The sequence below is a fragment of the Octodon degus genome, unplaced genomic scaffold, assembly GCF_000260255.1.
Source record: "Octodon degus isolate 3935 unplaced genomic scaffold, OctDeg1.0 scaffold00032, whole genome shotgun sequence".
Taxonomy (NCBI): domain Eukaryota; kingdom Metazoa; phylum Chordata; class Mammalia; order Rodentia; family Octodontidae; genus Octodon; species Octodon degus.
Genome location: NW_004524608.1, coordinates 14,620,313 through 14,645,178, shown reverse-complemented (window position 1 = coordinate 14,645,178; position 24,866 = coordinate 14,620,313). Strand labels below are relative to the sequence as shown.

At 38.0% G+C, this 24,866-nt stretch overlaps 1 protein-coding gene across 15 annotated transcripts in view; it reads left to right on the top strand.

Moving 5' to 3' along the window:
* Pkp4 (plakophilin 4) overlaps positions 1-24,866 on the top strand; it is a 245,314-nt gene that overhangs the window by 158,909 nt on the left and 61,539 nt on the right. For all 15 annotated transcript variants that reach the window (XM_004629901.3, XM_012514437.2, XM_023713589.1 and 12 more), the window contains one exon: positions 12,646-12,680. In XM_004629901.3, coding sequence (XP_004629958.1) covers positions 12,646-12,680 — 35 coding nt within the window. The remainder of the gene's footprint in view (positions 1-12,645; positions 12,681-24,866) is intronic.

The following is a 24,866-nucleotide window of genomic DNA, read 5'->3' as shown; positions in this document are numbered from 1 at the left end:
AAAAAAAAAAAAAAATTATTTATTTATTTATTTAGAAGACCCACTGATTGAACTCAGGCCCTTGTGCTTGCCAGGGAAGCACTTATTCTACTGAGCTATCTCTCCAGCCCCAGAAAAGGGTTTTGACAAAATCCAACACTCCTTCATGTTCAAAGTCCCGCAGAATTGGAATCGGTAACCTCTACTTCACTCTGGTAAAAGCCATTTATGAAAACAGAACAGCTAACATAATCCTAAATGGGGAAAAACTGAAATCTTTTACTCTGAGATCTGGTATAAGACAAGTATGTCCTCTACAGCCACTCCTATTCAATATAGTTCTGGAATCATTAGCTACAGCCATTAGACAAGATAAAGAAATAAAAGGAAGAAGAATAGGTAAAGAAGAAGTTAAATTATCATTATTTGCAGAAGCCATGATACTTTACTTAGAAGACCCAAAAAACTCCACTAAGAAGCTACACAAATTAATACACAAATTCAGTAGCATAGCAGGTTACAAAGTCAGTACCCAAAAGTCAATAGCATTCCTCTATGCAGATAACAAACATACTGCAAGGGGAATTATAGAAACAATACCTTTTACAATAGCACCAAGGAAAATGAAATAAATACTTGAAATTAATCTAACTAAAGAAGTCAAAGTTCTTTTCAAGGCATATTACAGTACTCTCAAAAAAGAGATCATAGAAGAATTCAGAAAATGGAAATATATTCCATGCTCCTGGATAGGAAGAACCAACATTGTAATGATGGCCATCCTCCCAAAATTGCTGTACACATTTAATGCAATTCCTATCAAACTACCACCATCATACCTCACAGAGCTGGAGAAATCATTCCTAATAGTTATTTGGAACCAGAAAAGACCTAGAATAACAAAGGCAATCCTGGCAATAAAGATAAGGCAGGAGGCATTACAATTCCTGACTTGAAATTATCCTACAAGGCTACTGTAATAAAATTAGCATGGTACTGGCAACAGAATAGAACAGGATCAATGGAATAGATTAGAAGACGCTGAAACCCCTACAAATACACTCAGCCACCCTGTCTTTGACAAAGGGGCCAAACATACTCACTGGAAGAAAGATAGCCTCTTTAACAAATGGTGCTGGAAAAACTGGCTCTCTACATGCCGAAAACTAATACTTGACCCAGGTCTATCACCATGTACTAAACTAAAGTCAAAATGGATTAAAGATCTAAACATTAAAACAGAAACACTAAATCTCCTGGCATACAAAGTAGGAGGAGCTCTTGAAGACATAAGGGTATGCAAAGATTTCATGAGCAAAAATCAAATAGCATGGGAAACAGTTGAAAGAATTAACTGGGACCTGCTCTTACTGAGTTTTTTCACATGAAAAGAAATTACCCACAAAGTGAAAAGACAACCCACAAATTTGAAAAAAATCATGACAAATAAGTACTCAGGCAAAGGTATGCTCTCTTTAATTTATAAAGAACTGAAAAACACTAGGGCCCCAAAATTTAAAGACCCAGTCCAGAAATGGGCATCCGAGATGAACACACACTTCTCAGAGGATGAAATTAAAGAAGCAAAAAAATATATTGAAAAAATGCTCCACATCACTAGCCATCCATGAAATGCAAATTAAAACAACATTGAGATATCATCTCACCCCAGAGAATGGCTATCATAAAGAAATCAACGAACAACAAATGTTGGAGAGGCTATGGGGAAAAAGGAACCCTTGTCCACTGCTGGTGGGAATGTAGACTGGTGCAACCATTATGGAAATCAGTGTGAATATTCCTTAGAAAAGTTGGACTGGAAATCCCATTTAATCCAGCTATTCCTCTACTGGGAATTTTCCCGGAGGATCTGAAAACATCATATCATAGGGATATATGTGTGCCTATGTTAATAGCAGCACAATTTGTGATAGCCAAATCTTGGAAACAACCAAAATGCCCATCACCTGAGGAATGGGTGAAAAAGATGTGATATTTTTATACTATGGAGTATTACTCAGCTATAAGGAATGATAAACTTGAAGCCTTCATATTTAAGTGGATGCCACGTGAAGATAGACTCATAAGTGAAATAAACCAGACACACATGTGTAAATATCATATAGTTTCCATAGTAAAAGAGCTCAAAAGAAGAAATACAAATAGAAAGGTATAATAGAAGTAAAAGGAAAGCAAGAACTCGAGGACGGACTAAGAGAGGGAAAGGAGAAAAGCTAGAAAACATGACAGTGACAGACCATACAGTTATATGTAGAAGATGGGCAAGACAATGATCCTGAGAATGTTCAGAAGATTTTTGAATCAAGCAGTTAATTGGAAAGATTCTTACTCTGACTCACTATATATACTGACACCTGTGAACTAAGCAACTGCATTGAAGATGATAATTTATAATAGTAGGTTCATGCTTGGAGTGCCTGTCATTCTGGTCTTCTGAATACAGGCTGCTTATCATGACGTGCAAGTTGCTGCTGTGCTGTCTCTCGGGTAGATGATTGTTCAAAAAGAAGGGGGTGGTGAATGAAGGCAGGAGACAGGAAAAGGAATATTGTGGGACTGTTCTGCTTCAAGGTTGTATATGGTTAGATGTATGGACTTATGTGTAAACATAAGAATTTATATAATGTATGCCTATTTTTAAAATATATTCTAATTTTTAAATGTTTTTCATATTCTGTAGGGACTTAAAGTTCAACATATCAGTAGTTGATGAGGATTACCTGTTCCATGTTGTGCCGAGATGTTTGATATTCAGATAGATAGTGAGGTTAAGCTTAACAGCCTAGGTTGTATGGTAATAACAATAAGCTTGTCTTCTGGAGGGTTAACAAGCTAAGTTTGCAGACCAAAATTAGAGAGAATGGAGGGCCGCAAGGAAAGCCAACATTTTGGCCCTAGCCTTCCAAGGTCAATTAAGACTCAGGACATATGAGAACTTATACTGTAACATCATGTAACTCAGTGTCCCAAATTTAGTGTCCCAAATTTTCTGATCATGGAGATTATGGGGCCAAAGAGGAAAGTGATCGATGATGTAGAGTGTGCCTAAGGAGAGTCACATGGAGAGAAAACATTCTCTCAGGCTTTCACAGAGAGCACATTGGCCAAGCAATGGCCATGACTCATCCACATGGCTGACACTGACAAAGGATCTATAATCTGAGGTATAGGATCTCAGGATAAATCCTGAGGGGATTTCACTGATCTTATCAGACCCAAAAGCTACAACTCTTGTTGCATAGGTCTTGCTTTATCTTGGTCTTAAGCATCCAGCAGAGAAGTATAAAAACAAAGTATAATAAGTAAAGCCATGCTTTTATGTTGAGCTGTAAAGGACTCAGGTCAACATTTTCTGACATTGCCAGGGAAGCGGAAGACCCAATACTATGATGGACTACTGGACTCTTTTAGAATATTTTGCTGAGTTAACACACCTATAATATTCAAATAACAGAACTAAACAAAAAAGGGGATACAGATGAATGTCCATTTTGTATCTGTGTATTCAAAATAGGATAGATATATAGTTGCATTCTCTTAATGAATAGAGGGATTTGTTCTAATAGTGTTTATAAATAGGATATCATGTCTGCATCTTGTAAAGCAATTAACCAGTAGGAAAAATGTATGCAATGTGTTAACTATTGAAACTGTCCTACCAATTAAAAAAAAAAAAAAAAAAGTAAGGGATTGGTCTTCTGGACTGAGTCTTATGTCCTTTGTTTAATAATAATAGAAATAGCACTGTCACTGACTCACAAAACTTAACAACTCAAAGTTCATCCCCCTGACGGTGGGCCAGCTGTCCCTTTCAAAGATATATAGAACAACATTTGCATCCATTGTGTGAGCAGTTTCATACATCACAAGTTGCAGTGTTCTAGCCAAAAAAGAAAATCGAGGTAAAATTCCTGTAATATAAAATTTATTATAAGGATCAATAAAATTCCAACATAAAGAAAAAATTCTGAACATCAAAGCCACAAATTTAAGACGCTCCTCACCATCCATTTGCCTTGCCTTTTTGCACCAAGGTTGCCCCTCCACATATTGCATGGGTTTTGTATCCACTGTGTGTCCAGACTGCTGCTTTGAGAGATGTTGTATGAGGCTCTCCCTTGATTTTTTATCTTTGGCATCCTCCTTTTTCTCAGGCTTTTTTCTGTCTCATTATCCTGTCTGATAGTTTGGAAACCCTGCACATTTGGGTGGGGTAAGAGGATAAACAGAGAAGGAAAGAAGGGTGACTAAGCCATGCAGATAAATTAGGGCTCTGTGAGTTTTCAGAAGGAATTAAAATATTCTAGAGTCCAGTCCCAGTCGTCCAGTTGTCTTACTACCCAGTAGTACAGAGTGTGCTTCGTCAGACATTGATTGTTCTGTGGATCTGTTCTTTTTCCTGGACAGCTACTGATGACCCTGGATCATGCTCTGTCCCACATGTGAATTTATTGCTCCTTCAGCTCAAAGACAGCTATTTAGGGTGCCTTTGTAGAATTCGGGTGCCAATGCTGGTACATAGAGAAATGGTTGTTTTGCTTTGTTTTTAGTCATAAAGCAAAACAAATTTTGAAAAATATTTTTCTTTTCATGATTAGAATAAAAATTTTCTTAGAACTCAATCTTTATTCTCCATAAAAATTAAAATTAAATCTTTATTCTGAGCAAGCCATGGACAGGAAATGACACACTTTAAACTTGATAGTATTCTTACATGAATAGTAAAGAATTACATGTGCATAAATCATTTACTTTTCAATATCTAAACTGCATACTGTAAATGATCAAGTCAGTAAATATAAATGTCAATCCAAAATTTAGGCTTAAAATTCATTTTTTAAATAAATTTTTAGATAGATATTTTGAAAGTGTTTTAGATCCTTCTGCATAAAAAGAAATTGTACATATCATAAAGAAAACTATTCATAGTTAAAAACCCAAAGGCCTCCCATGAATGGTGGTATTAGAGGCAGGAGTGAGTCCACAGGCAGCCTGAACTTAATAGCAAGACCTTGTCTTTTTAAAAAAAAAAAAACCTAGAAGGATTGTTTGTTGTCTGAGTGTCTCACGTTACAGATCCATATAGCTTAGCCCTACATTAGCGCTATGTTTAATCTCATGTAGAGCTGGTAGAAAAATGGGAATCATTGCTTGTTCTCTACTAGTGCCAACTTCGTTTAAAATCACTTCTATAAAAGAGTACATTTATGTGCATTCTTTTGACTTTAAATTTTAAAAACTTTCATTTGTTGCTTCTTCATCTTTGGAGGGATTCAGAAGAATACAAGTATGGGAGACACTAGTGTTCTGCAGACCGGGGGTGCAGGCTGCCCCATGACCTAGCTACCTGTGCTGGCTCTTGGGATCCTAGTCTATGGCAGAACACTCAGGAAGAGAGTTGGGGGGGGTGGTCTTCAGCCACTTTGCTCTTTCTGTGGTCACTATTTTTACTCTTTCAAATGTCAGCTGAGATGTTAGAAAACACTTCTCTCCTGATTTCTACTTTGACTAGTCAGGACACCTGTTGCAGGGTGCGTCTCACCACTTGCCATGCTTCCTGTGTAATTCATGGGGATGCCAAGGGGACTGTTTGTCTTGTTCTTTTCTAGTACTCCATCCTCTTTGATCTTCCCTTTCCCATATGGTCTTCTGAATGTTTTATTCATAGATTCAGAGGACTAACACAAAATGCTTTTGTCAAGGAATATTTAACATCCTCTGAAATGTGTTCACCTCTAGTCGTCATGAAAGTTAACTCAAAATGTATTTCCTGTGCTGTAAGTGTTCTTGCTATGCATCAATTTAGTAATTTTCCCTTTAGGAGACAATCATAATATTTTTTATTTATATCTTAGCCTTTCCTCAAATGCATTCTAGACAGCTATTGTAGAGATCTAAAAATGTGGTAGGTTGGCACAAGGGAAGGTGAGATGAAAAGTGAGAAAGCAAGGGTGACAACAAATAGGACTAGGAATGAGACCAAAAATGTCCAGTCCATTTCACACTCAGACAGTTTACTCATAAATTTTGTCCCTGTTGCTCTTGATTCTCTAAAAACTGAAATTGTAAAAGCACATTTGAGTGTCTTCAGGGCAAGTATCATAAAAGGGAAATAATTTATGAATCAAACTCTGGCCCTTTGACATTTCTTGCAGTCCGAGAAGGATCGTTTCTGCCTTTGAGTTGCTCTTGTGTGCTTACTCTGTTCACACATGATTTGACTTAGGTTGCAGATGGAATGACACAAACCTACATTTGCTGGTGGCAGGCACTCGAAGCCCATGTGCCGTTGCTCATGAGTCAGGAGCTGCTGCGCCCAGATGAAGGACATTGTTTTTTAATCCCACTGCTCTTTCTTTTCTGTACCATCCACATCACTCCCAGGTCTTATGAATAGTGATGGGAAGAGACCTTTTGCCTCATCTCATTTGCTGTACTTCACTTAGTTCAAACTATAGACATGTACCATTTTCAGGGGCAAAGTTATAACGCAAAAGTAATTACAGTTATGGGCATGTTGTTGTATTTTCACTTTTCTGGGCTGTTGAGATGCCAAGAGTAGCCTTGAGAAGAGAGAATGACTATTAGACAGAGAGCTAAGATGCATAGAGGTCATGTTGCAGAAAAGCACCAGCCTCTGTGCCACCGAGCATTGTGCAGGATCTGATGCTGTGGTGGAGAGAAGCCATCATCAGGGGAAAAGTCATAAATTTGGACGAAGATTTTTTTGTTGAAAAAGCCTCTAAGTAAATTTAGGAGAGCTTCCCAAAGACATAAACACTAAGAAGAGTCACTTCCAAAGTATTATTGCTAAGAAGCCCTCGCCTACCAGGTATAATAATGAATGAATAAATGCCACTTACAAATACTGTTTAAAATAAAGAGTCAGTTCTGAAATTTTTATCCTAAAAAAAATATTAAATCTTTGCTTAGCTAGTGACTTCTTTTTTTTTTTTTACAATGAGTGTCCTCAGAACCTGTTTGGGAGGATGTTAATGTGACAAGTGGAAATAATCTTTCCAACTCCTTTCTTCCTCTACCAGGCAAAGCAGTTTACCTTCATTTTCTGCTCTGTATTGGCCTTCATGCTTTGGACTTACCTAAACCACCTAGTGGAAGGATAGAGAGTTATCCATACTCTTTGGGAAGAGTAATTATGATATTATTGTTTGATTTTGTCCATCCATTCTAGTTGTTTTGGAACTAAAGTGAGAATAAGACTAATGTTAAGGATTTACTTCTTGTTTAGTGTGTAACTGAAAACAGCAGGTAGGTACCTGTCTCATAAACATAGGAAAAGCAAAGCTTGTTGAATTGACAGTAGCCTTTTGGCAGGTGGTGTGAATTCTTGAAATGTCAAAAGGAGGTTTGCAGCATAGGGGAGCCCTTTATTGCATCTCAGTTCTCAATATGCCAATTTTTAGTCTAAAATGATCCTACAACATTCTTGTTGAAGGTCAGGGTAAGGAAAAATTTGATAGACCACCACAGTAAATATTTTTAAGAGATAATGTAGAACTTTCACAGACCTTAAATTGGAAAAGTACTGTTTTCAGTATAAATTCAAGATCATCCAAGAAAGCAAAATAAAGGGAACAATCAGATTCCTTTATAGAATGATTTAAAATTAAAGTCATTTAAAACAAAACAACCTAAAGAATTAATATCAGCAATGTTTTCATCATACTCGTTGCCTGTTCCTGGGTAGACACAGTAGAATTAAGAGAGAGTCTTTGCCCATTACAGAACCGCAGTCTGATAGTAGAAACAGATGACAACTACCACAATTACAGTCAAATGAAAAGTATTAACTAGTAGACACACTCAGTATAAAAGGGAAAGTAATCATCTCCAATCAAGATAATTCTCGAGTGTCGCTGGTCACCAGGGAGAAGGGTGCATAACATGCATTCTGGCAGAATGTGCCCATCTGCTATTCATAAATTAAACAAATTCTAGAATAATTAATCTGAGTGATTCTTCCCAAGTAATGCTGAGGGAACCTTTTAATTTGTTTTTGGCTGTGGCTAACTTTCTAAGATATTAATAATAGCTCTATATGTATATGTTTATATATGTGACATTTCTTAGAACAATGGTTTTTTTTTTTAAATATAAACAGTAAACTATATATTGACTATGTTCTAAACTCAGGGTTAGACTTGGTTCTTTTTGCATTTAGATGGCTATAACTCCTGGTTCTTGTTCCAGTGCCATGTATTTCATGAGATTCATAAGAGTCGCCTGAAATTAGTTAAAAAAATAAAATAAAATAATAAAATAATCAAACCTTGATATGAAAAAAAAAAAAGAGTCACCTGCCTGTATTAGGGACAGAGTTAGCTTCCATGAAACCTGAGTGAATGCAAAGAAAAATGTCCTCATATGGTTTCCATGTGGCTCCTTCCTGTTTTTCACTGTCCCTTTCCCTGATGTTTATCCAGTGGGGTCCAGGCAGACTAAATCAATGGAAGATCAGGAGAAACTTGGGTACTGATTTGATTAAGTAAAATGTCTTCTGAGAATATTTCTTTCTTTATAGGAAGTGGAAAGGAAAGGTAAACTTTAATAGACTGTTTGTTTTTTGCAGGATATATATATATATATAAACCGTTGTGAAATCTGAATGATTTTGAAACAATTTCCAGACTATGTTCTGCATGTTCTACCCCAAAATAGAATCAAATGTGTGAAGCAGCTTGCTGTGTGAGGCAACCGAAGTCTTAGAAGTGCCTGCAGTATAGGTTCACGTGGGAAAGGGCAATCCAGGAGCTGGGTGAATGATGGCCTTCTGGGCAGTTCTGTAGTGTGAGAGTCTTTGCCACACTAGGAGGTTTGCATTTTCTCTCCTGTGATCTGTTGCGCATTGGCTGTAGAGGAATGACATCAAATTTGAGTCTTTGGAAAGTCGTGGTAGCAGCAGCAGGGAAGAGAGCCTGGAAAAGATGAGAAATCAAAGCCTGGAAGACCAGTTAAGAGACTGGGCGTGGCAGCGTGCACCTGTAATCCCAGCTCTCGGGAGGCTTTAAACAGGCAGATCACTATGAGTCCAATCTAGTAGTGAGACCCTGAACACCCTGTAGACTCTTCCCTAAAATACAAAAAAAAAAAAAAAAACAACAACGACAACCAGTTAGGAGAAAGACAGGGAGACTGATGCAGCCAAAGTGGCAGGGTGCAAAGACGGAAACCCAGCCTATCCCACTGGTAGTATGAATTACTTTAGGACAGGACTTTGAGCGCCAGCCCTGCTCTAGCCAGACACTGCCTCACTGCCTTAGTTTCTGGTGACATGTCTGGGAGCAAGCCAACTTGATGCCCTCATAGAGTTTTCACTGGAATGCAGTGAACAAATAGTAAAATTATGCCTGCTCTTCACTTTGAGTATATGGATGGTAATAACTAAACAGAAGTCCTGTGGGGAAAAGAATTTTAACATATTCAGTATGAAGTACATTAACTACCCAGTCTGTAGTTGGAGTTGTGGTCTGCAGTTCAGGAATAAGGCTTGGGCTCAAACAGGACCTGTTTGTGTTTGTTTTATGACAGTTCTCTCCAGTTACGATTTTTAGTTGCAAAGAATAGAATCCTGTCTGGTATGTGGAAGTGGAAAGGGACTTATGAAAAGGTATTGCATATTAACTTGTACAATGTCTAAGAACTCAAGAATGCAATTTTGTGCTCCCAGTATCCACAGATGATCCCTGCTACCAACTCCGCACCCACTGCAAATGCTTAGATTCCTCTACCTCCTCCTTTGGCTTCTTGTGGACCCTCTTAGAGCCTGCCTGTGCTGTAGGGCATGTTATGAGCGGGCAAGTTTCCTGGTTTATACTGTAGCCAAATCACAAATTAGAGTATTTTTCAAACACGTCGCACAGCCATAAGTGTCCAGTTTATTAAAAAAAAAAGATTTTCGTAGGTATGTAGAAATTCACAAAGATCTACACATTTTTATGTAATATTTTGATAAAAGCATAAAACATAACTAGTTTTAGATTAAAATAAGTGGCTTTGATGATTTGTTAATGAACTTGCTTTTGTTTTTCATTGTCTGTCCAGAGTCCTAAGCTTGTGAACAGGCTTCCTTCTAAAAGATTGTAGATAATTTAGTTATTAGAAATTATGAGTACCTCTTTTTATAAGTACAGAGTTATCCTGGCTGCTTCAGTTCTTATATTTTTGAGTGTTTCACATTCCCATAGAACACAAGGCACTTGGCATCTTCAGAAGCACAGTGAGGGGAACAGTGGAGTTGCTCCTGGGCACAGTGCCTGCAGACGCGCTGTAGACGTCATGTGACATGGGGAGTGTTGCTGGGAACAGAGAGCTAGAGAGAAAGCAGGAAACAGGAAATTGAGTTTCTAGCACGACGCTGCCTTTCGTTGTCCTTTAAGAAAAAGGTAGATTGCGTGCTGGAACTTAAAACAACATTTCCAAATTCTGTGTATTTATTCTGCAATCCCTGAATCTCAGCATAGTGAACCCTTTGAGAGCCATGTAAGTGAGAAGTTCAAAGGGGATACAGCCCCTTCCAGGTGGCATACGGTGAGCAGCGCTGGCAGCCTTACAGAGCTGAGTGTGAAGGCCGTTGGCCACAGGCGTGCTGTTTGAGTACCCTATGGATTTTTGCTTGGCTTTAGGCCTCATTATTAGCTTAAATTCCAGAATGTATGTTTCTTACCTAAACAGAACTGGGAAAATTTGACCTGAAGCCTTCACCCAGGACTGCCTTAATCCATTTTGGTTCCCAAAGGCCTTCTCAGTGTTGTGCTGATGACGATATACATTAAGAGCCGGGCAGTGTGACACACCATGAAGAGATGAGCAGGGCAGTAACGCCCCTTCCCCAGTGGGAGAACCGTGTTACATTATAATTAGCTAGAATTATAGTCTGTGATTTATAATTTCAAAGATAAGAAATTATGTAGTTATTTCACTTCACTTAAATAAATTTTAAGCTCAGTATATAATAAACCTCCATAATATTCCCAAGAAACCTGTGCTACATTAATAACATTTCTGGGTAGCATTTTGATCTGCTATGTATCTTGACATTTACATGAAGTATGATCATTTTGATCGGAGCCCAGTTGGGGGACATCAATCTTAGTACTTAGAAAGCTTAGAGAACAGAATGAAATAGTGAAAGCAAATCAAATGGAAATTGAAATTCAGTGCAGGGCAGCACACTTGGAGCCACGAAAGTGGTGAGCTACCTACCCTCAGGAGCGAGCCAGATGCGCTGCTTGACCAGGTTCTCAGTTTCCCCTCATCACTTCCTCCTGAAAGCAGTTACGAGTGCTTTAGGTAAAGGAGCATCGCCAGTGCTGCGGAGGTTACCCTGGGCTGATGGACTCCATCCCTTAGGAGCAGGCCCCTGCGCGTGCAGGTAGTTCACAGTGCCGGAGGCTCACAGAACCACTGTGCCTGGGAGGCAGGGAGGACAAATCACTCACAACATTCAAGTTCAGGGCGGCCTCACTGAATCTGGGGGCATCGACCAACAGGAGTCCCATTGACCCTTTAATGACTTAAGATAAATACCAAGGAGTCAACAAGAATTTAAAATCTTAGAACTGAACTACTAAAAAGATTATTCCATTTATCTATTTCAAGACCTTTATTTTACAGTGTTTCTTTAAGCCCAGAGTTGGATATCTTTTGCTTAAGTAAGTATTCCAAAATACTAGAATGTTTTATTTTCTAATATTTAAAAGAAGTTTTAAGGGCCAGCCAGATAGATCAGATTAAAGTGCCTGCTTAGGCAGAGCACAGTGGCTGCGGTTTGATTCCCAGCATGCCCTAGTGGCACATGCCTGTAATCCCAGCTCTTAGGAATCTGAAAACAGGAGAATCACTAGGAGTCCAATCTATGTAGTAAGACCCTGTAGACCCTGTAATAAAATACATTAAAAAAAAAAAGTTTTAAAGAAATCTTTTTTTTTTTTTTTAGCAGAACCAGGGATTGAACTCAGACCCTTGTGCTTGCCAAAGAAGCACTTACTCTACTGAGCCATCTCCCCGGCCCCAAAGAAATCATATTCTTACCCCACAGGAATAATTCATAGCGTTCTCTTCCTTCTTCTTTCTAGGCCCATTGTGTGTGTGTGTGTGTGTGTGCGTGCACGCACACATGTGCATGTATGTGTGGGCATGTGCAGTTTCAGGATATAATTTTAATTATGTAAGGCAACATGCAGTATATATAACTGACCCTGTTAACTTTCATATCAGTTGGAGTATCTAATGGCTTTTCTTAAAAACAAGAAAAGTAAATGAACTAAATAATACCTTTGGATTTTTTAAAGATATATATGTTATAGATGTTGTTTTCGTGTTACTACAATATATAGTATAGTAAATCATGTAAGTTCCATGAGTATAATACTGTTATGCTATTTTGTCTTATTCAGAGAAATTTTTATTACCATATAGTGTACCTTAATTTTCAAGTATATGATTTTGTCCCAAATCAATGAGGGAATTTAGATAGTATTTGAAATTTTATTTTGTGAAGTAATTTTAAATTTTAAGGTTTTAATATTCTTATATGTGAAAATTAAAATGTTATTTGCAGAACGAGTTCACTGAATTGTATAACAAAGAAAATAAGTGTTTCATTTTTTTTCCCTTTTTCTCTAGCTCAACTGAGAAGTCATTTCCTTGGAGATCAACAGGTATGTTTTTTGTCTTACAAAAAATATGTCTTACATCCGTACATAAAAACAATTTAGCCTACTCTTTAATTTACTGTCTCTTAGCAAGGCTTTGAGGGTGATAATAGTGAACTACTCTGAGATAGTGGTTCTTACTATCCTTAATTTTTAATTTAATAATTAAAAATAAACAATTAGATAGACTTTCCTGTGTGAGCTATAAAGAAAGTATTGGACAGCATTTTTTTTGTTTTTGTTTCTTGAGACAGGGTCTCACTGCAGTTCAGGTTGGCCTTGAACTCCCTGGGCAGCCCAGGCTGGCCTCAGATTTGCAGCAATCCTCCTTCCTCAGCCTCCCATGTGCTGGGATTACAGGTGTGCACCACCACACCCAGGATAGAACAACATTTTAACACCAACTGTATAGCTGCAAAAAATTTCCCATCATAAGGAAGCAGGGCTTTGAAACAGGTTATTGCATAATCGGAAATGCTAACAAATCACTTTTACAAGTGAGGTCTTTTCACTGTGTTTCTCATACTCAGAAGAGTTGTTTGAAATACTCGTTTTCTTCATGTATTCTCATGTAGAGAATCTGTAGCTCCTACTTTGATGGTCTACCAAGACCTGGAAGCTTTCAATGTCGTCTCTGTCTCTTTTACCCTTAATTCGCCATATACGAAGGATAAGTTTTATCAGGCAGCCATTGTCACAAATGTTAGGTGTCTTTATACTCAGCTGCATTTAGTGAGTGTTTACTGAGCATGCGCACCACGGGCTGGACACTGCACGCAGATCGCGACCGCACAGCATGCTTCTCTCTTCCCCCGCGCCATCCTGTGGTGCGTACAGCACAAAGGAAAGTGTCAGCAGTGTTATACACACGTACTGGACTGGAGTAGGCCTTGGAGTCTGAATTCCTTGGGACTTTTCAAATGAGGCTTGAAATGAGGAAAACTTAGACTACCAAATACATAGTCTCTAAAAATTCTGGTGCTATAAAGTGCATAAAAGGTACTCTCCTGTTTTATGAGAAGCTACGCCCAAGGAATGCAGCATCCAAACTGCCCATGTAGCCAAGACATGTGAGAGTTACCTAACCACGAGACTTAGAAACATTTTCATGCAAGGAAAGATACACCATGCAATAATACATGATGAACTTCAAAAGAAGTACTATGTGTGGAGAGCCTTGTTGCAAATGGGCAGCCTGCTTCATAAATAGCTGTGCAGAGAAGAGCCGCCTGGAGCCCACCTGGCCCACCAGAGGACCAAGCTGTGGCAGTAGAAGGTACAATGGAAATGTCGTATGAGAGCATATAAAACTGTTTGGGAGGTGATGAGATGTGCAAAGGCTAGATAGCTCGGGGGTTAAATTTCTAAGAACTGGAGACACTGAAATTCCTTCCAACAAAATTCATGTAACTTTACCCTGAAGAGGAATGGCTGAATTTTGAACTAGAAAGACGAAAAAATTAGAGGCAAGAAAGACCAACCGAAAGCTTACTATAGAATTTGGTGTATGGAAGCTGGCCTGGGCAGTTCCTATGGATTTGGAAGCTGGTTTGGGGCCAGAGGAAGAAAATGATAAACCTGACGCTTTGAGTGTGGGAGAAGAGTGACACTGTTGAAACAACTGGGAGCGTCACAGGGAGCACTGGGTTTAGAGGTTCCCTGTATACAGTTAAGAATGTGTTGGATTTGAGATGGTGAAAACAAATCAAGGGAAAGCATGTCATAAATGTTTTTGTATGTGATCACTAAAGAAAACCTTTACTGTGAAGGAAAACTAGTAAACTGATAGTTCCATGTAAATCAGTACTTAATTATGCAGATCAGGCATGTGGGCCAGCGTGCTTGTGGAAAAGGGATGACTGGATTAGACAGCAGGGCCAACACTCAGGAGAGCAATCTGTGGGAGAAGAGAGCTGCTGCTATTTTATTCCTGGAGGAAACGAGAATCACCTAAAATTTGACTAAGCCAGACAGGGAGTCAGTTGAGAGCCAGTGTTGTTCCTCCACCTTGTCCCAAGGTGCCTGTGCGAAGGTAGGAACTGTGCCTGTCGTTTTTATTGTAGTTTTCCAATGACTCTGGCTGGTAGACCCTAGTAATCCACCCCTGAGCATATTCGGGCATACAAGAGTAGTTAGTAAATGCTGCTTCATGCTTAACTGCATGGAAGGTCTGAGTTAAAGGAATGTCTGAGTGTGCACATCGGCTTTGCAACTAACTTCCACACTTTTGGAAAATGCATGTTCCCCTCTGCCTTGGTGCCTAGAAAATGCCAGGTCCTTAGCCAGACAAGAATGTACCTAATGAATCAGTCAGGTGAATAGGTTAATTTAGCAACTATACATATTTTTAAAATCTTTAGGATTTTTGTCATTGCCAAGTAGCACACATGCTATGTGCTTAGTGTTTTTCGTGAAATTAATTTGTCAAAACACTTTTCTTTTTCTTCACTCTAATAGGCTACATAATCAGCTTCTGCATGTGTTAAGTACTGAAAGATAAATGAAATATGTATTAAGCAAACATCAAGTATATTTTAAATTAAATACACAATGATTAACTTTTGTCCAAATAATTCCCCAAATACATTAGTGGTAAGAGGTTCTATGTTGATGTATTTTTTTCTTAAATTTGCCAGTTTTTCATCTATACCTATGATATCTAAATGGCAACCATGACAGTAAGGTATGGTTACTGTAACCATATAGTTACGGTTAATGATAGCCGTGATATACTGAGGACAGAAAAATTGAAGACCAAATCAGTGAATGAAAGAGTAATATCTCATTTCTTTCATGTTTTTTTCTATAGCAGACATAGATGGAGGCCCTTTACAAGTTGTGGTTTTACCAGGATAGCAGTTTTGCTGCTACTTCTTACTATGAAGCTTAATGTTTTTCTTGGTATTGTGTGTGCAGAAGTACAAAATGTAACACAAAAATCAGCCTGGTTTGGAATTTGACAGTCCTACTTAGGATGAGCCACAGGTGGTGTCACTGTGAAAAGCAAAAATAGTTCAAAGGAGCACAGTCCTAGGCGTATCTTTATTCACTTTCTTGGTTTCCTATATAAGAAAGAACCACACAAAAGAAGTTAAGATTATAGGTCTGTTATTGTTCTCATTTTTCTTTACATTTTGAACATTTACTTGCTGACAGTTTCTCTGCCTTTTTTTCTCCCTTTTAAAAAATTTTACAAGTTGCATTTGAAAAACAGCCTCTCAGCAAGAAGTGAAGCGCTGGCTTGATCCCTGCCTGGGGGAGATCCCTGCCTACTCGGGTGTCTCCAGGATGTTACATGTTGTGGAAATGCCAGAAACTGAGTCCAGATGCTAGAATTTGCTTCTAACTTACTGCATCATCGTTTTCTAAGGAAGAACTTTAAATGCCCTAGGCAGAGATTTCCATTGCTTTATAATTTGGTTCAGGAAAATCCAGCTTGCTTGTTTCTTGGATGGTTAGTTCTTTAGCCTGTGCTGGGGATGGTGGGCTGTGCAAAAATAAAAAAGCTGAACTTTTAAGTGTGGCAGCTGAAAGAATTGTTTCCCAAAGAGCGAGGGAGAGCTGCCAAGTCTACCACGTCCTTCTCTCCGTTGTGTTACTTGCAGTTTTGCTTTATCATTACCTTGCTTCTTTCCTTATCTCTTCAGTATTTTGCATTTTCTAGGTGTGATGCATCTGCTTTCTGAAATGTCAGAGGACAACTTTTTGTGTTTTATGAGGAAAGTGTATTGTTTGCATCTCAGCTGCATCTCTTCCTTAGCCTCGTGTTTCTAATAACCTTGTTTTTTCTGCTCAAAAAGGAGCTCAGAGGCAAGGTCTTCTGCTGCCTCTGTTTGCTGTGTTTGTGTGATATTTTTTATTGTGCACTTCTTATTTCTTACATTGTTTCATGTGTCTAAACTTCTGTTCCTTCAAAGCTTACATATGGCATAGAAAATGAGCATCAAAGTTATGCAAATATGTATTAGAGTAATAGGTAGATGCCTGAGGGGAGCGAGAGTGTGGATGGGATCTTCATGCTGAAGTGTGCTGCATAGAATAACGTTCATATGAGGAAACCCATGGACTTACAAGGGTTTGTGTTGGTTTTGGTGTTTGGTTTTGTTTTGCGATCCTAGAGATTGGGCCCAGGCTTCACATGTGCTGGCTAAGCACCCCCGCCCCCCTCCAAGTGACCTGTGTCCCTAGCCCATTAGTGCCCCTTAAGGGAGAAAGACTAGACCAATTTAGTCATGAAAATAACCGTGTGCTACCCACCAAAAAAATAGGTAAGTGTTTGTTAAAGCCAACGATTGAGTTTGTAATGGGTTAACTCACATTTTAGGCTATATGGGTGTAAATCTTGTGCTTTCTGTTGTAAATGCATACCCACCCATTGTTTTAGATTGTTTAGTAAATAGTGGCTGTTACCCGTAGTTTGCTAGATAAAACTCACCAATACCTTTAAACAAAGGCTTCTAACTCCTTGTAACCTTCAGGCTATGCAAGGCTGCCTGCAGGTACTCAGGTGTAAATTAACCAGAAACTGAAACAACAGCCCCAGGAAATGTAGTTCAAGTCCTGGTCCCAATCACTCTAAAAGCTTTATTTTGTGTCAGACAGTAAATTTGCTTATCAAACGCAATGTGATTCCAAGGTTTAAAACCCCTTCCTGCTTCTTGGGCTGCCGCCCTTTCGGTCCTCTCCTGCGTGAGAGCAGACTGGGGGGCCCTGAGCTCAGTAATAAACGGCTTTCCAAATTCCAACCTGGCTGATCTGGTTCCTATTCTGAGTGACCCATAACAGAGTTCTTTTGTCAAAGTGATTGTTGGTTGGTACTTAAATCTTCCAGCCATATCCTGTGGAGTGAAATTTGCTACCAGTCACAATTTCAGCTTTTCTGTGTGGGGGAGTGGGAGATTACTATCATTTGGGAAGTTGCCAGATTGAGTACTTCTATGCGAAGTGCAGGGGAAAGAAATCAGCTTCCTCCTCCCCTTTTGTGCAGACCAGCAGCATCCTATGCTGCTGAGCTGGGAGACAGAGCTGCCCTACCAGCCTGTTGTTTTTAACACTGACACTGTTCTGAGAAGAAAATGTGTACAGACTCAATGAGTTTAGCTAAGGGATTGGTCACTGGTACTCGTAGGTAGGAACGTGAGCAAACCAGAAATGACGAGTCTCTCATAAAGTAACCAGTTAGCAAAAGACAGGATAATAAAAGTGGGACAAGTTTCTGGTTTGCCCAGAAGGCATTAGGGATTAGTAGATGTGGGTAAACAGGAGGGAAAGCATTAGCAATTCCATGCAGCAAGGAGTTTTGAAAATTGACAGTAAATGTAGAAAGGAAGGAAAATTGCATTAAAATAGAAATTTTAAACTATTTACCTTCACAGTGCTACATTTGATGTATAACGTGTTCAAATGTCATGATTTTTAACGTGCTAGCCATGTTAAAATGATTTACACTGACATAGTAGTTAAGGATACTGCTAAATTTTAAGACTAGGGCCAGCCAAAGAGCTCAGTGGATTAAAATGCCTGCAAGCAGGTGCAGGGGCCAGGATTCAATCCCCGGGCCTGCTGTGCCAGTGATTGAAACTGGGCGTGATGGTATGCACCCGTAATCCCAGCACTTGGGAGGCTGTAAACAGGAGAATCACTACAAGTCCGATCTAGTAGCGAGACCCAGAATACCATGTAAACCCTTCCCTAAAATGTAAGAAAAAATAAATAGATAAATTTTAAGACTATAGGTACAGGGTTTTTTTGTTGTTTGTATATTTACAAACTAAATATCTAAATATATTGATAAAAGTTTCTGCCATTAGGCAGCGCTTAACACACACACACACACAGAAAATAAAAGATAAACGAGAGACTAACTTTAAGTTAATTTATCTTCTTTCCTCCATCCGGAGCAAGTAATTTGCAACACAAAAAAAGCATCAGCACATCATCAAATAAGACATGGACTTAAATGGGAGCACTTTGTGCTTCAGTAGAAATGCACTGTGTTTATAAAGGAGATACAGGATGAAGTGAGGTTATGTTGAACATATAAGTAGACTATTAGATCTGCAATCATATATAAAGAAGTGCTCTTTTATTGACAAGTTTGAATGTTATGATTTATTATGTCCAAACTATACAAAGGACAAAATATTGTCATGCGTTCTCACCTCCTCTTCTAAAAAGCAGGAGTGATAAGAATTTCTCTGAGCCAACTTTGGTCTCCAAGGTTTTCACAGCTCCCTTCTGTTTAGCAGGCCGCTTGCTGACGTGGTCATGCTAAGCAGCCTGCCTTCCACAAATGCAGTCCTGTAGATTCCAGATTGCCAGTATAAAGGTGTTAGTTTCCTTTTTTAATATTTTATTACAAAAGTAAGACATACTTGAAATTTTCTTAACAGTCTTAAGTTGAGAAGCATATGAAGTAAAAGGTAAAAAATTGCTTCATTTCTAAAATTTCCCATTCCATGACCATTCCCTCCAACATCCAGAAATACATAATGTAAAAAAAAAAAACAAACCTGGAATAAGACACACCATTTAAATTCTGTGTGAATAATCACGCACATTTGGATATGGTGTAATACAAATTAACATGCACTATGTATTATTTCGTGACTTAGGGGTTTTTTTTCCTTAACAGTATTGTAAAACTTTATGTTTGTTGTCTATATAAAGGAGCTAGGGAGATAGCTCAGTGAAATAAGTGCTTGCCTGGCAAACTCAAGTTCCTGAGTTCAATCCCTGTTTTTTGGGTTTTTTCTCTCTTGTTTTAAAAAAGGAAAGAAATGAAGTGGATGATATAATATTCCCAGCCAATAGATATTACTTAATTTGTGTTTTCCACATATTTGGGATTTTGTTAAATGAACTTTTATTAAGCAGAATTACTTCTAAAGTTAGCCCTTGTATCACAGATTCAACCAATTGCAGATGAAATATATTCTTCTAAAATTATGCTAAAAAATGTTACTTCATCTCCGTTCAACATATGCAGACTTTTCCTTGTCAGCATCAGCCTCTCCAGTGCTGGGATCGCAGGTGCGCACCACCACGCCTGGTTTTGGTTGGCACACGTCGCACCCAGGGTTCCAAGGCCTGCAGAGGACGCAGCCCCTGAGGATCACCACAGGTCCTTGCCCTCGCCAGGCCATCTCCTTGGTCCTGTGTCATCTTTTATAGTTACCATTGGGTGTTTTTAAGAAGGTTGCTGGTTTTGTTTTATAACAAAAGAAATCTGTGTTATCTAGTATTGCCCACTGTCAAGTACTCCTGTTACTGCATTTGGTACTTTTTACTCCTTTTAAAAGGAATAAAATGTGTCTTTGAAAATATTTGTTGATTTTTGAGCATTTAATTATATTTTCTATAGTCTAATGGCTTTTTACAAAAGTGAATCCTTCTCAAATTTCTTTATAAGAAACAAGAGCCCTGTGGCCCCTTGGAATACCTCTCTTTAACTTGATATTAGGATTTATAGTCTGACCTATTTCTTTCCATTTTTCTGCTTTCTTAGTTCCCTGTATTCTTTACTTTGTATAAGATTTTGTGACAGATATAGCACTTGTATTTTAATTGGGACTGAGACTAAAAATATTTTAACATTTACTTTGATATAACTGTAGAAATTACTGATCAGTTTTTTCTTCTGAAAATTCTTTTAGTGGTTTATATTCTTAATAGAATTCAAAACTTTTAAAATATATATCAGTAAGACATCTCTCAAGTAATGCACCAAATCAGCTCTTTTCAGATTTGTCATTGTAGATATGAAAGCCTTCTATTGTTTATGTGGCTACAACTGTGCTTGAGCCACAGAATTGGACCCAGGTAGATAAGTGAATTTCAGGACACTCTAGCTGATTCATAGAGCAAAGTCCAAAGCCAACTAAGAGACTTCGTTAGTGATTTCTACTTTTCAAGGCTTTTCACATATTTTCTAGATGAGTAAAATTTTAAAACCATTATTAAGATGATAGAAATAATTTCAAAAAACATAGCTTTGTGCCTGCCAAATAGCTCAGTGGATTGAAGCAATTGTAAGCAGGCGCAGGGGCTGGGAGGTCTGATCCCTGGGCTCGCCATGGCGGCCCTGCCTTCGGAGTGTACTGAGATGGCAATAGAGTGGGCCTAGTGGCTCATGCCTGGAATCCCAGTTCTTGTGAAGCTGTGAACAGGTGGATCACAAGTCCCATCTGGTAGTGAGACCCTGAACACCCTGTAGACCCTTCCCTAAAATACGAAAGAAAAAAAAATAGCCTTCTGACCTTTGCTTTAGTCTCTCTTTCCATTTAAATCCATCTTTGAAAAGATACCACATTTTAGGAAATATTATTAAAAAGATATCACATGTATATAGTTTATGTCTGAGTCAACAAATTCCAAGTATCTACTATTATGTCAATATCCATTTTCCCTTATGAACCAAAAAAAAAAAAAAAAACAGTTTTTATACCTCATGTTTTTATCCCATTTACATCTTGACTATAAACCGGTATTTCTCAGTGACCTCATTCCCTCTGGTAATTAGTTTGTCTGTTACACACGTTACAGAAAGGCCTGAAGGGAAGCAATGTTTTTGCAATGCTCTATCTCCCAAGTCCTATTCCAGACTTTGGCCGAGTGCTTTACTTCTCAGCCATGGACATACTGGCATGTTCTGCACCTTAAAGTAGACGCCCTTTGGCGCCTCCCTGAAGGAAGTAAGAATCCTGTGATTAAACAGGAAGTTTTCTAAAACTTTGCCTTTTGGGGTTTGATTATATAACCTCAAGCACTGGCCAGAGGTAGAAAACCGTGTCACAAAAAGAGGCATCTGCAGATACTGTGCTGATAGCTTCCCAAGAGACCTACCACACCCCACACCATGATATCTTTAAATAAGCACAAATCCCTAAACACCACAGCAACTTGGAGTAGGCACAGAGAAGACCTCACCATGAGCCTGCAACATGCTAGACTGTGAAAGACTAGTTACAGGGTTGAATATAGTACTAAAAATCTCCTTACTGATCTCCGGGTCCCTGTTTCCATGGTGATTTTATACTGTATAGAACTTCCTTCTTTCCTACAATATAAACAACAAGACAATCTCTAACAAAGCAGAGCCATTTTAATAATTTCACATTCTTTAAGGAGTACCTTTTACTAAGCACCATTTTACATACACTTTGAGCTTTGGAGAAGTGCATCACAGAAAATACAAAATAATCCACTTTGTATTTCATCTGTTACTGTAAGCTTAAGATGGATAATGTTTCAGAATTTCATAGCTATCTAACATTATCTTTTAGCTGCTAACATTTTCCTTAGAGGTGAGCTTTACTTTTCCTAATTAATTGAATATATATGTCAAATAAAGTAAGAAGGATCCTGATTCTAATAATCTCCAAGTTTTAGACACAGATGAAAATTTCATTCTGCCTTGGAATATGTTCAAGTCTATATTTTTAGATACAGTTTTTCTGGGAAGAATCTAATTGATGTTTGAAAATGCCGTGCACTATATTTTTGCTGTCTCAGAAAATAAGTTTGTGATTTTTTTCTTTAAGTAATGTATGTTCTTCAGTACACAGAGTAAAGAAGTAGCATTCATGTGCTGTTTGCCATTGTTACTTAAAGTGTCTCTTGGTGTCTTGTGCTGATCCTGTTAAATCACAATATGCTCACTTTCTGATTATAAGTCACAGCATTAATCATAAAATGGCTAATCTCATACTGTATCCCTCTGTAGTTTCTCTTGTTAAATTTGGCTATTGTCTTCCATTACACATAATAGATTTTTTTCCTAAATTATGAATTATAAATTCATATAACTTTGACATATATATTTTTAAAGTCAAGATTGAGTTCTAGAATTATAATTGCTTTCATTTTGTTTTTTATATTTCAAAGAGAATGCAAAATAGTATTAGCATAGAAAAATTACAAGTGATACGAAATTTCACAACAAAATAATATGCAATTCACAGTATTTGTTGTAATGCAAGGTGTTGTACTCTAAAGCTGTTCATATTACCAGATATAAGCATGCAAAATTGAAGAAAGAAAAAAGAAATATATTAGAAACTAAAAAGAGAAAACAGGGGCTGGAGAGATGGCTCAGTAGAATAAGCACTTCTCTGGTAAGCGCAAGAGCCTGAGTTCAATCTCCGGTTCTGCAAAAAAAAAGAGGGAGAAGGAGGGAGGGAGGAAAGGAATACAAACAATTGAAAAAAGGAGACAAAACAAAGTAAGCATTAGCTTTCCATAGACCAGCAGAAATCCGCAATACAGTTGTCCAAACCATCCTGCTTACATATATAAATATATATCTTTCCCTCACTATCTCTCCTGTCCTCCTTTTAAACATGTTCATTCCCTTTTCCCAGTACATCTTATACCCTTCAGATTTTATTTTCTCTTTCAGGTTCTAAGGAAATAATACACTATTTGCCCATGTGGGTCTGATTTATTTTACTTAAGAGTGTGGTCTCTGGTTGCATCTATTTACTGCCAAAATCCTCAAATTTTTCTGTTTTATAGCTGAATAATATCGCGTTGCATAAAAATACCACATCTTCTTTGTCCATTCCTCAGTTAATGGGCATTTGGGTTGTTTCTAAGATTTAGTTATGAACAAACTGCTGCTGTAACATTGAGTGCACATATATCACTGTGGTATAATGTTTTCACTTTTTCTGGAAAAATACCTAGGAGGAAAATAGCTGGCTTGAATGAGACCTCCAACCCTAGCTTTTGAAGGAATCTCCACACTGATTTCTGTAGTGGTTGTACCAGTCTGAACTCCAACCAGTAGTGGAGAAGGGTTCTTTTTCTTCCACAGCCCCTCCAGCATTTCTTGTTGGCTAACTTCTTGATGTGAGATGTTAGCCATTCTTTCTGGGGTAAGATGGAATCTCAGTGTTGTTTTAATTTGCCTTTTTCAAATGACCAATGAATATTATTGAGCATTTTTTTCATATATTTACTTTCCATTTGTATTTCTTGAACTGAAAAGTATATATTCATCTCAGATGCCCATTTTTGTATTGGGTATTTGACTTGGGGAGGGCCTGATTTTTTTTTTAATTCTTTATATGTACAAGGTAGAAGGCCTTTGTTGGAGGGACAGTTGGTTATAATTTTTTTCCCAGTTTAGGGGTTTTCTTTTTACTCTGTTGGAGATTTCCTTTGAAGTGCAGAAACTTTTCAAAAAGATGAGATCCCAGTTGTTGATTCTTTGAAGTATTTCCTGTGCAGTTTGTTTCATCCCAGGAATGCAGGGATGTTTTGACATACACAAATCCATAAATGTAATACACCACATCAATAGAGCCAAAAATAAAAACCACATGATCATCTCCATAGATGCAGAAAAAGTTTTTGACAAAGTACAACACTCATTCATGCTTATTTGCAGATGACGTGATACTCTACATAGAGGACCCAAAAAACACCAAGAGTCCAGTACATTTAATCACCAAATTCAAGAATATAGCAAGATACAAAGTCAATACCCAAAAATCAGTAGCATTTTTATACACAAATAATGAGAGACAAATTAAGGAAACCACAACTTTCACAATAACATCCCAAAAAATGTAACAGGAATCAATCTCACAAAGGAAGTAAAAGATTTGTACAGTGAAAATTATGGTACTCTTAGAAAAGAGATTGAAGAGAATTTGAGAACATGGAAAGATATTCCATGCTCCTGGATAGGAAGAACCAACATTTTGAAAATGACCATATTCCCAAAATTGTGATACAGATTTAATACAATCGTGATTAAAATACCATTGGTATACCTCGTAGAGGTAGAGGAAACTTTCATCAAATTCATTTGGAACCAGAAGAGACCTAGAATATCTGAAGCAATCCTGGGAAACAAAGGAAAGGCAGGAGGTATCGCAATCCCTAACCTGAAATTATAGTATAAAGTTACTGTGATTAAAATCAGCATGGTACTGGCATTAAGATAGGCCTGAGGATCATTGGAACAGTTTAGAACATGCAGACACAACTACAAACACACTTAGCTACTTTATCTTTGATAAAAGGGCTCAACGTGTTCACTGGAATAATGATAGCCTCTAACAAATGGTGCTGGAGGCCAGAGAGATGGCTCAGTAGAATAAGTGCTCGCCTGGCAAGCACAAGGGCCTAAGTTCAATCCCCAGTTCTACCAAAAAACAAACAAACAACAACAACAAGAAAAAA